General features: G+C 46.4%; 1 protein-coding gene across 1 annotated transcript in view; it reads right to left on the bottom strand.

Moving 5' to 3' along the window:
• Positions 1 to 2804: 2804 nt before the first annotated feature.
• The window catches only part of RAD54L2 (RAD54 like 2), a 72387-nt gene continuing 61417 nt past the window's right edge, over positions 2805 to 13774 (bottom strand). Inside the window, exons 17-22 of the mRNA XM_040994556.1 lie at positions 12037 to 12209; positions 11323 to 11519; positions 8169 to 8368; positions 6048 to 6137; positions 4700 to 4792; positions 2805 to 3974 (exon numbers count right to left, since the gene is read on the bottom strand). Coding sequence (XP_040850490.1) covers positions 2980 to 3974; positions 4700 to 4792; positions 6048 to 6137; positions 8169 to 8368; positions 11323 to 11519; positions 12037 to 12209 — 1748 coding nt within the window. The 3' untranslated portion in view covers positions 2805 to 2979. The remainder of the gene's footprint in view (positions 3975 to 4699; positions 4793 to 6047; positions 6138 to 8168; positions 8369 to 11322; positions 11520 to 12036; positions 12210 to 13774) is intronic.

Below are 13774 nucleotides of genomic sequence, written 5' to 3'. Positions count from 1 at the left end.
TTCCCAAGTTAAGCACTTGAGCTAACTCAGAAGGATGATAGGCCTTGAGATGCATCAGACAACATTGGTGGAAGACGAGAGTGAAGAGACAATGTCAGGTCTGATCTGCCTTCTTTCTCATCACCAGTCTTCCCTTTCTCAGGCCTGGACGGAACCACTGCCAAAGGTTTCTGATCAAAGAAACTATCAGACATGGTTCTTTGGCTCTGAGACTTGCCTGCTTTTCTCACATTTGTGCCTATTTGATGAGCATGCACATGTGCTTACCAGCAGAAAAATCAGCTAAGTGTTTCAGCTTCATTTCTTTTAAAAACAAAACAAAATGTGGAACTTGAAGCAGTCCAATTTCCATGATTCCACCTTGATCTTCCTACGGAAGCTCCACATATCAGAGAAAGCCTTTTCTTGCCAGGCCAGGCCAAACTCCCAGAATTATGGCTTCTTGCTTAGCTGAAGTTAAACTCAGCCCCTGGGACCAGTGGGTGGAAAGCAGAAATGTGCTGTCTCTTTGAACACCCATTCACTTCCTGGCAACTTCAAAAGCCCATTAATCCAGGAACTGGTTTTCAGACTCTGAGACTGCTGCAGTGGTAGCTTAGAAGTGAATAAATACACACTTCTGCTTTCCCAACACACACACACACATACACACACACACACACACACACACCCTCTGGAATCCTAGTGCCCCAGCACCTGACAGGCATCAGTCTAAGCCAGGTTCTATGCGTGTTATGCAAACTGGAGGTCCAGACTAGTTCACTCCTACTGCACCAGCCTCACCCTGAGTGCCTACTCATCCGAGTCCCTTCACCACCCCTTCTTGGGATGCATCTGAAACAGAAAGCACTGGTTGGAACTGCTATTTTTAAATTATTACACTACTTTGCATAGCTAAATTGTAGATCTAAGGCTTCTATGAGTAGAGGAGTTAAGTGTCTGACACCATGCTTATGAAAACAAAGAAAGCTCTTAAGTTCCATTTTTGGTGTTCTGGGACAGCACAGAAATACGCACACACACATACACCCCATCAGCGCTTCCTGTCTGTTCTCTGGGGACAGTTCCTCCAGTCTATTAAGGCCGAGTGGAAACAGGTTGGTCACAAGACTTGTAGGAACTACTGCTGAAATGGCCTGGCTAAGCTGCCTCATGGGCTTGGTGAAGGCAGCTCTAGCAGCTGCCCAGTTAGGAAAAGCGAACCACAGGGAGGTGGCCAAGCTCTAAAGTCAAACAAAGTTTGTTCATCATAAATGACAGCCTGGCATTCTTTGGGGGTGGGGGCACACAGGCACGCCAACAGGAAGACTGCCAGTGTTTATGTTTAAGGACTAGATGCCCCTACCCTGGCACTGGGAAGAAGGGGGAAGCCCAGAATGACTGGTGTGATCTAAACAGCCGCCAGACCCAAGGCTCCTACTGTGGAGGGGCTCCACTGTGTTCTTTTGAAGATGAGAACAAGAAGCCACCACACCCAGCACCCGCCTGGCTGGGAAAGCCAAGACATTTCCTAAAACGACAATGATCGCTTGTTCCCTGGAGCCAACAGCTTCTTACATCCACGGCCTCACCATTCAGGGTAGAGAGCTAACCCCTAAGGTCACTCCAGGATATAGCTCCACATTTGGGGTCACCAAGTTCCCAATAAGAAAGCTCAGGATTCCAAGTTTCAGTTTCTGTTCAATAAATCTCCCCACCCCAAACTAACTAGTCTCAGGATTCCCTGACCTTCCTGAGAGGTCACTTCCCCCAAACTACTATTCAATGGAAACTGTGGTCAAGCCTCACTCACCATCCACCCAGGACCGTCTTCACCAGCAGGTACAGCTACGGAGTCTGGGATATCTGGAAACTTCCTTCCCTTTTTATCTCCTACCCTCCTAACCCCTAGGTCTCCCCTCCTCCACATAAAAAAAAGACACATGGAAAGTCCAAATAATAAATAATTGCCCATAAGAAATAAATTAACACAGAGTTCTCTAGCAGGAAAGGGAAGGGAGAGAAAGGCCAGCAGGGCGGGCAGCGAGGGGCTCAGTCAGTCTCTTCCAGCCACGATTCCACCAGCTCTCACTCACAGCCTTGGCACCCACCCGCACAGCTGTCCAAGCTGGGAAGGGAGCCCTGTGCAGACAGACACTGCGGAAAGGACAGAGACGAGTAATGCCCATTTTTCTCTCATGATTTTCTCCAAATTTTAAAACAAATGCGGCTCTGAAGACCAGTGACTTCAGTTAGCCAAGCCTTCTTTTTACCCAACTTAGAGGGCAACTTGTGATTTCAATGGCTCTACTCCCGGGCTCACCCTGACATTTATGTTAATAGTGGCCACTACACTCTGATTTCCATTTTAAAAAAAGATAAAATTCATTTTTTGTTTTCCCCCTCGGTTCCTCCCTCCCCTCCCATCTTCACCCCTGCTCTGTTGCACACGTGTACATACATATATAAGCATACACACTCAGAAACACACATACCTGGTCTGCTTCCTTCCCACCCCCTAAAATAACCCCATGTCGCATGGGATCTCAATCTGCTCCCCCTGCCCACCCTTTTTTTCTCACTCACCCTCCCTCCCCTCCCTTTCCTAGGCCAAGCTAAGTTACCCAGTAAGGCAGCTTTCTTGGGAGAGAATGTTCCCAAAAGACAGAAATGGGATATGAGCTTTCTAGAACTCAGATAGGTGGACAAGCAATACACAGCATAAGCAAGGCAGGAAGGAGGAGAGGCAGGTGGCCCTGCCCCTCCATCCCTGTCTATTTTGGGTCCCTGAATTCTCCCTATTGCTGCTCTGTTTTTTTGTTTTCTTTGCCTCTTGTTAAACAGCAACAGAGCCCTGCCACCATGGCCAACCACTCTTATTTGAGCTTACTCTCTTCCCTCCTGCCAAGTGCCCTAATCTGAGAAAGCCCAGGTCACTGTCTTCCTGCCTGTGAGGCTACCTGCTGGGGGCCTCAAGTGAGGTGGAGAGGGACTCCCCAGCTATTTCCCAGTGACCTCTATCACATCGTCATCCTTATCCTCATCATCGTTGGAGCTGAATCCCACTTCGGCCACCTCGTGAGAGTCAAATGGAGGCACCTGGGACCGGAGGAGGCCACCAGCTGGGTAGCCTGCATGTGGGGACACATAGCCTGGGTAGACAGACATGCCCCGCGAAAGGTTGCTGGGCAAGATGGGGGAAGGAAAAGGCGCAAACATCCTTGGCTCGGACAGGAGTGGCTGTGAGAATGGGAGTGAGTAGCTGGGGAGTATCCCTGGCACAGAGGGGTTGAGCATGAAAGAGGGGTTGCTGGCAGTGACTGAGGTAGCCGTGGAAGAGGAACTGACGGGGCCTGCTGGCACCAGAGGGTCAGTAGTCACTGGAAACACCAGGCGGGCATCTGCCAGCAAATTGGACAGCTGGTAGTAGGAAGGGGTACTACCCATAAACAGGGAGTTCTCCCCAGCCTGGGAGGTGAAGGGGGGGGTGAGGTTATGATTTAAGGAGACGGGTGGCATGGCAAACCCGCCAGAGACTGGATACCCGTGTTCATACGGCTGCACGGGGGCTGGCAGATGGCCCTTCCTGGATCGCCGGCGAGTTGACTCCTGGGCGGCAGGTGGAGTGGCCAACTTTCGCTTGTGGCCCCTTATGTCCAGCACTGAGTGCCTGCCACCAACGGGCGGGCCAGTCACCAAGAGGGAACTGTTGAGGCAATGAGCCCCGAGTCGAGGCTCAGTCCCGAGAGCTGTCCCGGGAACAGCACTGTTGTCCATGAGTTGGGCCGGAGGGCCAGGCAGGGCGGCATTGGTGCTTGGGGAACTCTGACAGGATTCTCGGGCAGCAGCTGCATCTGCGTACTGCTGGAGCTCACTGATGATTTCCGGGCTGTCGGGAGAGACAGGCCTGGCCAGCCCCTCAGAGTCAGGGGCCTTGGGTGATGAGGCACTGTGTCTGCCATTGCTTGTGGACTCTCGAGAAGACCCCTGTGAACCTAAAGACAAAAGGCACGTCACTGAGAACCAAAATAGCAAGGGAGAGAAGTGAAGGAAATATTTTACCTTAAAAAAGCAAACAAAAAGGGCCTGGTGGCGTGCTCTAGCGGTTAAAGTCCTCACCTTGAACACGCCAGGATACTATATGGGTGCTAGTTCTAATCCCGGCAGCTCCACTTCCCATCCAGCTCCCTGCCTGTGGCCTGGGAAAGCAGTCGAGGACAGCCCAAAGCTTTGGGACCCTGCACCCATGTGGGATACCCGGAAGTTGTTCCTGGTTCCTGGCTTTGGACCGGCATAACATTGGCCGTTGCGCTCACTTGGGGAGTGAATCATTGGACGGAAGATCTTCCTCTCTGTCTCTCCTCCTCTCTGTACATCTGACTTTTCAATAAATAAATAAATACATCTTTAAAAAAAAAAACCCAAAGCGCCTCCTGTTCTCTGGTTTCCTACATTCTTATGGTTTGCTGTCCAAGTAACACTGTCCAATCTTCCCCAGTCACAAAGAAAGGAACGCTATGAGCCAGGAAACAAGTTCATCTGTGCAAAAAGCATGGCGCTTCTCTGCACCCTAATTTCCTCAACCTATGAAACTGCACACTAAGGAAACTCCTATGAGAGAATGGACGTGAAGCACTAAGAGACCATTCTGTTTTGTTTTGTTTTTTAAAGGCTCATTCCAAACCAGACCAAGGTCAGTGGAAAGTAAAAGGCACTGTACCTGAGGCAGCCATCCGACCATCTTCAGGGGCCTTTGGTTTGCCAGTTGCCCGCACAGCAAAGATTCTCCCATCACTGGTGCGGATGTACGTTCCTAAGAAGAGACATGAAGAAAACTGTTAAACAGACACACGAGACCAATCCAGGGAAGCAAGGCACCACGGATGGGAACAAGTTATAAAACTAAGTGTCATATTTTCTTCTCAAAATCCTTGAAAAAAAGGAGTGGGGAGCTAGAAAATTATGGTCCCACTGACAGCAAGTCTGCTATGTACCAAGCCCTGTCCCAAACACGGAAATACACAGGATAGAAAAAAAATCTGTCGCATGGAGTTTAACTTCTAGCAATGGAATAGTAGGAAAGACTAACTGCAACAAAGGGAATAAATAGGACACTGTGAAAGAAAACAAACTGATACCCTACGTTCCCAAAAACTCTGGTCCAGGTCTTCTTCTTCATCTTAAGAGAAAAGAGCCTGATTGCCTCAGTATCCTTTCTGCCCTGGTAGAAATAATTCAAGATCTGCAATCTATTTCCACAAGACACCAATCTACCTCTCAGTCTTTGGAATGCCAAGTCAGTCTCATGGAATGTCAGGCTATTCCCTGGCCAGGGGTTGGTAAACTTTTTCTTAAAAGCAGAATAGATTTTTTGGCTTCAAAAGCTTCAATGAGGTCTCCTTTGTGAATACTCAACCCTACTGCTGTAACATGAAAAGGGCTGGGTGTGGTTATGTTCCAATTAACATTTGACTTACAGACACCAAGAAGTAAACATAATATAACATTCACATGTCCCAAATATTGCTCTTTTGATTTTTCTGGAAACCTTAGCTTGCATATTCAGTAACAGGCAGCAGGCTGGATATGGTCCCAATTCACTCTTTGCCATCCTTATCATACCTATTCCTCCTCTCTTAACTCAAGCCAGATGCATTTCTTTTGCTTCCTAGCCCAATACTTTTTTTTAAAAACTTTCTCTATTTAAGATTTATTTTTATTGGAAAGGCAGATATGTGGAGAGAAGATGATACAGAAAAAAAAAATCTTCTGTCTACTGGTCTACTTTCCAAGTGGTCACAATGGCTGGAGCCTTGTCAGGAGCCTGGAGCTTCTTTCTAGATCTCCCACAGGGGTACAGGGTCCCAAGGCCTTGGATTGTCATCTACTACTTTCCCAGACAACAAACAGAGAGCTGGATGGGAAGTGGAGCAGCCAGGACACGAACTGGCAGCCATATGGGATCACAGTGCATTCAAAGCGAGGACTTAAGCCACTAGGCTACTGTGCCAGTCCCCAAACCAATACTTTCAACCAAGGCAGGGCATGGACCCCAGACTGGTGCTCACCTTTTGTCCCACGGATGATATGGATGCTCTCACCAGCATTAATTCTTGCCTGAACATCTGTGGAGCTGTTGAGCCCAGGAATAACAATATCTAGCAAAAAAGAGATTAAACTTAGATGACATAGGAAGGAAGGAAAGAAAAAGAGGTCTCATATCCAGAATTGTCTCTCTTTGGCTTCCCTAAAGCCTCTCAATGAAGCAGAGGATTTGAGAAGGTAAAGAAAGCAATTCTCTCCACAAAGGGCACTGGGAAGACAAGAATCTTTTTTTGAAATCTGATCAATTGCCCAATCAACTTCACTTGATTTTACAACAAATTCAAGAGTTTTGATTTGGAAAAAGCTCTAGTCCAAATGTTATGACTATGTGTTGTCTCTCTTCCCTATACTATCACATCACTTCGGGCTCCAACAATGACCCCCTCCTCTTTCTTGCAGGCATTATCCTACACCTGGAGGAGAGTATTTTTCAAGAACCAGCTGAGTACTGAAGTACTGCACTGTCCAGTCATCAATCTCCTTATGTAAAACTGCACAAGTATTACATGTTAATAAAAATTCTACATAAAAATGTACAAGTACTCTATGTTAACTATTTTAAATACCCAACCATGAAGAGAAGTGCAGGTTCCATGGTCTGCCATAGAGTGCAAATGCCAGAGCTGAGCCTCCCCAGAGGCTCAGAGAGAGCAGTGGACAACACGATCAGGTGCACATGGAGGATATGGCAGTCTATAAGAACCTGCAGAGGATACCTGGCATCATAACAGAGGACAGAACTAATCAATCAACTACTCCAGCCATATGTTGGCAGTGAAAAACCAGACAGAGACTCTAAGATGGGCTATGTCAATCAGTGGATTCTGCAGCAACTTCATCGAGCTTGGAACGATGAGACTGGCAGCAATTCATAACCATTGAACTATCAAAACCACTTGAGCAAGACCCTTGGAGCATGCCCCACATCAGGGACCTGAGATGGGTGGCAGGCTGGGTGATGCTTCTCCCTTTATCTCCCTATATACCCCAGATACAGAAAAAAAAGAGAATGTGGAAATAATAGTCTTACCCACTTTCCTGTAGCCCTTGAACCTTTTTGCCCTAATTAACCATGTAAAGATTGTCAAAAATAAAGGGGAAAAAACTATTTTAAATAATTTAACATACCAAAAGTCAGCCAGAAAATAAGTTACAAAAAAAGGTATTTTTTCTTTTGGCTCACTTTAATCTTTTCAAAAGATTTATTTATTTACTTAAAAGCCAAGATGACAGAAAAAGCAAGCGAACACAGGCTTCCATCTGCTGGCTCATTCATTCTCTACAACAGCTAGGACTGATCAAGCCAAAGTCAGGAGGCCAGAACTCTAACTAGGTCTCTCAAGTGGGTGGCAGGGACCCTCAAGCACTACAGCCCTCATCTGCTGCCTTCCCAGGAACAATAGGAAGAAGCAGAATAGGAAGCGAGGTTAAACAGAACTTGAACTAGTGTTCTCATATGGGAGTCAAGTGTCCCAGGTGGTGGTTTAACCCATTTTTTTTTTTACCATGAGCCTGCATTATAGTCATTCTTAACAAAAAAAAAAAAAAGTCAAAGAATTTTCATTAAAATTTATATACTATGAGCATTTCTGAATAACAAAATGGAAAACAGGACGATGAAATGCATTCTTTCCCCATCACTGATTTACAGAATGAAACAGATGGGTAGATGGGCTGCCCATATCCACTACTGCTCACTGACCCACTATGCTCATCCACAAACTGATAAAGACGTAACGATTCAGGTCTCACAATTACATGAGTAATGGCTGTCCTCCTACAACCCCTGTAGTCAGTGGGACCTGGCACATTGGAACATCCTGAGAACTTCTAAACCAACACTGCATTCGAGGTACCTTTTCAGAATCTTGCATTAGTTAATCATAAAAATTTGGTTCAGACATGTCACCAGAATACAAATCCTCAAGATCTGGGACTGCTGTTTTTTGTATTTCTACCTATAGTGTCGAGCACTATAAGGTCAGGAACATAAAACATAAAACATGTTTAGTAAATATCTCTGGGACGAACAAAGTTACTTAGCACAGGATCACACAGTGGATCAAAACTCAGGAGTTCCTTACCCGTTGTGGTGACCACCTTCTGCACAAGGACTCCTGCACGTTGCAAGTAGTTGATGGGGAAATTCATGGATGGATTTGTGCTGGAGGTAGAGCTTACACTGCCTCCCAGTGGGACATGCCGGGGCATCATGGGAATGGGAGTGGACTGGACAGGACGAACACTGGCCACAGGCTTTTCATCACCCTTCAGTGTCGGCTGCCTATGAGAAAAAGACAAGCATACTAACAGAGTGAAGCAGGAAGGCTGCAGAGCCTCCCCAGAGTGCTCCATATTACACTGTCAATGACCGTGGAGAAGAATCAGAAGACCGCACAGTCTAGTCAAAATGAGACTAGAGGCAGGAATGAGATGAGAGAGACAGAGAAAGTAGATTATCAGACATGTGGAGAACAACACTTTTTGAGTCACGCGTGGCAGCATCTCTCCTCTATAACTTGGATGAGAGGAAGTCAGGAAGATGCAAAGATACAGTATGGAGGGAATTTTCCTCAGATCACAGTAAATACATTGAGGACTACTGGGAAAAATTTTCCCTATTCACCAAGGAAAAAAGTGCTGTGTTGATGTCATATGCATAGGTGACCTTGAGACTAATTTTCAGCCATTCCCTTTCCCTCTCTCACTGAAACCTCACAACTCCATAACCACTACAGGCATCTCTCTGTTCTAAACAGAACCTCCTGGCTACTGTTTGGGCAGTTCTCCAGAGTGTCTGCTAGTCAGGATCACTACAAAAGTAGCAGCAGTCATGCACTAGGCAGCTTTCCAAATGGCAGAGTCAGAGTCAGCCAGAGCAATAGCTACATGTTTCTTGTTGGCAGCACACCAAAATGTTACCCATGACCAATGATATATTCTTCACTGTTGGATGTTGGTGCTTTAAGAAAGTTACTCTTAACAAGAATATTTTTTTAAAATTTACTTATTTATTTGAAAGAGTAGAGAGGAAAGGATGAGACAGGGATCTTTCATCTACTGGCTAACTCGCTAAATGGCTATTATAGCTGGGCTAGGCCAGGCTGAAGCCAGGTGTCAAGAGCCCCTTTCAGGTCTCCCACATGGGTAGTATAGGCCAAAACACTTGGGCCATCATCTGTTGATTTTCCTTGGCCATTAGTAGGAAACTAACCAGAAGAGAAAAAGCTGGGACATGAGCAGGAGCCCTGATGAGATGTCACCATTGCAGGTGGTGACTTTACTTCTAATGCCACAATGTTAGCCAATGAAGATTTTTTTCTGTAAAAACCGCTATCTAGGCCTTGCAAATAAACTTCTAGCTTTTACACACACACCATGGTGTATAAGCTTTCTGAAATTTGTATCTTTGACCTCTGTGGTCAGGAAACAGGACACCTTGAGCTGGAATGGTCTTCCTCATCCATCTGAATACAGGCTGACACATGAAAGTTGTTCGAGTTGATCCTCACAACCACTCAGTCACATTGCTCTTGGGCTAGGGTCTCTTGGCCTTTGTACTAGTCTCTGAAAATTCCCAGGTTCCCAAATAGATCAGGCATCACAGGTCTGGGGCCCATTTCCTCAATGTCTTCCCAGGGTAGCTGGTAGGAGTTAGAAATCCTTATTAGATGTACCTGGGATTCCTCAAAAGCTCAAAAGCACAAGGGAAACAGGAATTCAGTCCAAGTTTCATACTAGGGAGAGGCTTGGGTTAGGAATATGGGCTGTAAGGCTGCCCACAAGTACCTAGACAGGACAAGGCATCAGCAGGACTACGGTACAATTCATCAAGTGCTGTGAGAAGCTCTTGACTCCACAGGGTCAGAGCTGGGACAGACACAGCTCACAGTCCCACCTGGACCATATGTCACAACCTCCTTCCATGTGGCTTTCCTTTCGTGGCCTACAGGTTTAGGATACTTTTGCTATTCTACACGAAAAAAAGGCCCAGACAAGAGAAAAAAGAAACAGACAATAGAATCTTAGAAAATGATGGAGATGTGAAGTCCAGACTTCAAAAAAGACAGTGTCTTCAATTTACTACACAAAAGGTTGCAAATCTACTCACTTAAAATCAGGATCTTATATAAAATTGTACATGGTTTTATTTCCTTTAGAATCTCACTAAGCAAAGTTTCTCTTATGTGAGACTCTTTAAAAAGGATTAAATCTACTCCGCTTTATTTTATTTATTTTTAAACATTTATTTATTTTTGTTGGAAACGCAGCTTTACAAAGAGATGCAAAAATTTTTATTAGCTGGTTCACTCGCCAGGTGGCAGCAATGGCCAGAGTTGAGCCGATCTGAAACCAGGAACCTGGAGCATTTTCTGGGTCTCCCACATGGGTGTAGGGTCCCAAGACTTTGGGTCATCCTCTACTGCTTTTCCAGGCCACAAGCAGGAAGCTGGATGGGAAATGGAGTAGCCAGGCCATAAACTGGCAGCCATATGGGATCCCCGCATTTGAAAAGCGAGGATTTAGCCACTGAGCCATCACACTGGGCTCTAAATCTATTCCCCTTTAATAAAATAATAATCTTTAGTTTAGATAAGTAACTTACAAAAAAGGCATACCAATCTTACAGCTGATCTGGTAGCTTAAGTGGGAGGACGAGGGTTGTGAGGTGCTTTGTCTTGAAATGAAAAATGACACTAAACAGAGATCAAGGTTCTGTAAAATTCTCACTTAGCAGTTGGCTTCCAACATGTACATACTCTAAACAAATCTAAAAGTTGTACTAAGAGAAATTTTTCTTGGGATCATAGCGCACAAAATGAAATTCCAAGAGCAGAATTACCTGACTATGATCCAGGACCCGGAGAGAACACAGCCTGCACCTTGAACTTCACTGAAAAGTGAGGTCTAGGGCCATGATGCAAGGAGTAGGTTGCAACTGTGTGGAAAGGCTGGGCCTCTGTGTTTTGGGAAATGGTCCCTGTATCCACCCTGATGCTACTTTTGCCATCTCTACCCAGTAGTCCAAAGGGCTCTCCTGAGTCACAAAGCCATCAGCTCATTCTTCCAACCAGGGCAGTCCAGAACCAGAGTCTTAAAAGCCCAAGGCTATGGAACCACTAGAACAAAACCTGGCCAAAGAGCAGTTGTAGGCTCTCTTCCCTACATACAAAAGGAACCAGATGAGAGGCTTCTGAGCCAGGCCCAACAGCAGATCCTGCCCTGTCAGTGACTCACCAGTTTCTTTGACTGAAGGCAGGGATGCTAGTCAGGCTCTGATCGCTGGCGGGGTAATACTGAGCATATGATGGGCGCGTGTAGGGGACTGATGTACGTTTGTCTTCCTCATAGCTTTTCTTTGCTGCTTTTTTCTCAGCCTTGGTCAGCTTGTGATCCTTTCGGTTGAGGAGCAATGACTCATGCTCGAAAGGCTCCTGGGGACACAGAAGGGAATTGACTTAATTAGTGGTCTTTGTGCCAGCATGACTGATGCACAAGTCTTATTTTAAAACCAAAAAATGGCTGGCTGTGTCCAGAACCAGTAAGAGCCTGCTCGGAGACACACAGGCAGGTTTACTGGCCATCTGTCAAGAGCATGACTCACAGCTCTAACCTTGTACCAGCTTGAGACACTTGAGCTGCCTTCCATATTGAAGCAAGGGGGATCGCATCAAATGAACAAACTACATTTCACAACTTGCCCCTTCTCTTTCTGCTAAGAGAATTCGTACTGGTCAAATTGATGCACATGGCTGAACTTAGCACTCCTAGGATAGGGATGAAGGATGGAGGAAAGCAGGTAAAGGCAAGAAGGAAAGCTGAGGGAAGGACAAGAAACACTAGAGTCTAAGCCATCTGCATAAATCATGATTCAAGTAAAGGAAGCAAGCTTGCTGAACAAGCCTAGCAGAGAAAGCCATGCCAGGGACTACACATACACCAGGTTCTTACCTTGGTGATAAGGTGAGGGTACTTCAGGCAGGCAAGTTGCAGGACTGATTCCTTAACCCCCTTCACATTTAAGGATGTTTGGGGAGCTGGCTCCTTCTCAACAAAATGCAGTAGATTCTCTACTTCCTTCCGGGTGAAGTTCAGCATTGGATTTAGATCATCCACCACCCGATCTAGAAGGGAGAAGACACTGAGAAGGTTGGCTGATGGCAAAGAAGACTGGAAACATAAAACGACAAAGGTCAGCAGAGAAATGGGAGGCTGTAAGAGGCAGAACTGTCACTAATATCAAAAAGTCAACCTACATCTGAAAGTCCAAGGCCGGGCATGAGGCTCAGGTGAAATGGAAGCATCACGTAAGAGAGATACACACAACTAGCTTGGCTTTTATTATCAAAGCCACCTTCAACAAGGCAGGGCTACCTTTTCTGCAACTATTTAAAGCAGAATGAGATGGGAGAAACTGCTAGATTCTTAATGATCCAAAGTCTATCTGTGACCTCACATCCTGCCTGTCCTCTCCCATCCTAGCTACTTAAGGAATGTGGCTTTTAAATATATATATAGGGCCCGGCGCGGTGGCGCAAGTGGTTGGGGTCCTCACCTTGCACGCTCGGGATCCCATATGGGCGCCGGTTCTGGTCCCGGCAGCCCCACTTCCCATCCAGCTCCCTGCCTGTGGCCCGGGAAAGCAGTCGAGGACGGCCCAGGGCTTTGGGAACCTGCACCTGCATGGGAGACCCGGAGGAGGCTCCTGACTTCGGATCGGCATAGCATCGGCCGTTGCACTCACTTGGGGAATGAATCATTGGACAGAAGATCTTCCTCTCTGTCTCTCCTCTCTGTATATCCGCCTTTCCAATTAAAATAATAAAAAAATAAATCTTTAAATATATATATATATATTTTTTAAATATTTATTTATTGTATGACAAAGTCAAATATACAGAGAGGAAGAGAGACAGAGAGGAAGATCTTCCGTCCGATGATTCACTCCCCAGGTGACCACACAGCCAGTGCTGTGCTGATCCAAAGCCAGGAACCAGGAATTTCCTCCAGGTCTCTCTCACATGGGGACAGGGTCCCAAAGCATTGGGCCATCCTCAACTGCTTTCCCAGGCCACAAGCAGGGAGCTGGATGGGAAGTGGAGCTGCCGAGATTAGAACCGGTGCCCATATGGGATCCCGGCATGTCCAAGGCAAGGACTTTAGCTGCTAGGCCACGCTGCTGGGCCCAAATATTTTATTTTTATTAGAAAGTCAGATATGCAGAGAGGAGGAGAGACAAAGGAAGATCTTCTATCTGTTGATTTGCTCCCCAAGCGGCCGCCACAGCCAGAGCTAAGCTGATCTGGAGCCAGGAGCCAGCAGCTTCTTCTGGTTCTCCCACGTTGGTGGCAGGGTGTGAAGGCTTTGGGCCATCCTTGACTGCTTTCCCAGGCTACAAGCAGGGAGCCGAATGGGAAGCAGGGTGGCTGGGATTAGATCTGGCACCCATAGGATGCAAGGTGCATGCAAGGCGAGGACTTTAGCCATTTGGCTACCACGCCAGGCCTGAGAGTGGCCTTTTTTTTTTTTTTAAGATTTATTTTATTTTTTATTGGAAAGGTGGATATACAGAGAGGAGAGACAGAGAGGAAGATCTTCCATCCGATGATTCACTCCCCAAGTGGGCACAACAGCCGATGCTATGCTGATCCGAAGCCAGGAGCCTCTTCTGGGTCTCCCACGCGGGTGC

The sequence above is a fragment of the Ochotona curzoniae genome, unplaced genomic scaffold (genome assembly GCF_017591425.1).
Source record: "Ochotona curzoniae isolate NIBS_2020 unplaced genomic scaffold, NIBS_Ocur_1.0 contig_908, whole genome shotgun sequence".
Lineage (NCBI taxonomy): Eukaryota > Metazoa > Chordata > Mammalia > Lagomorpha > Ochotonidae > Ochotona > Ochotona curzoniae.
This window is presented reverse-complemented; position numbering and strand designations above follow the sequence as displayed.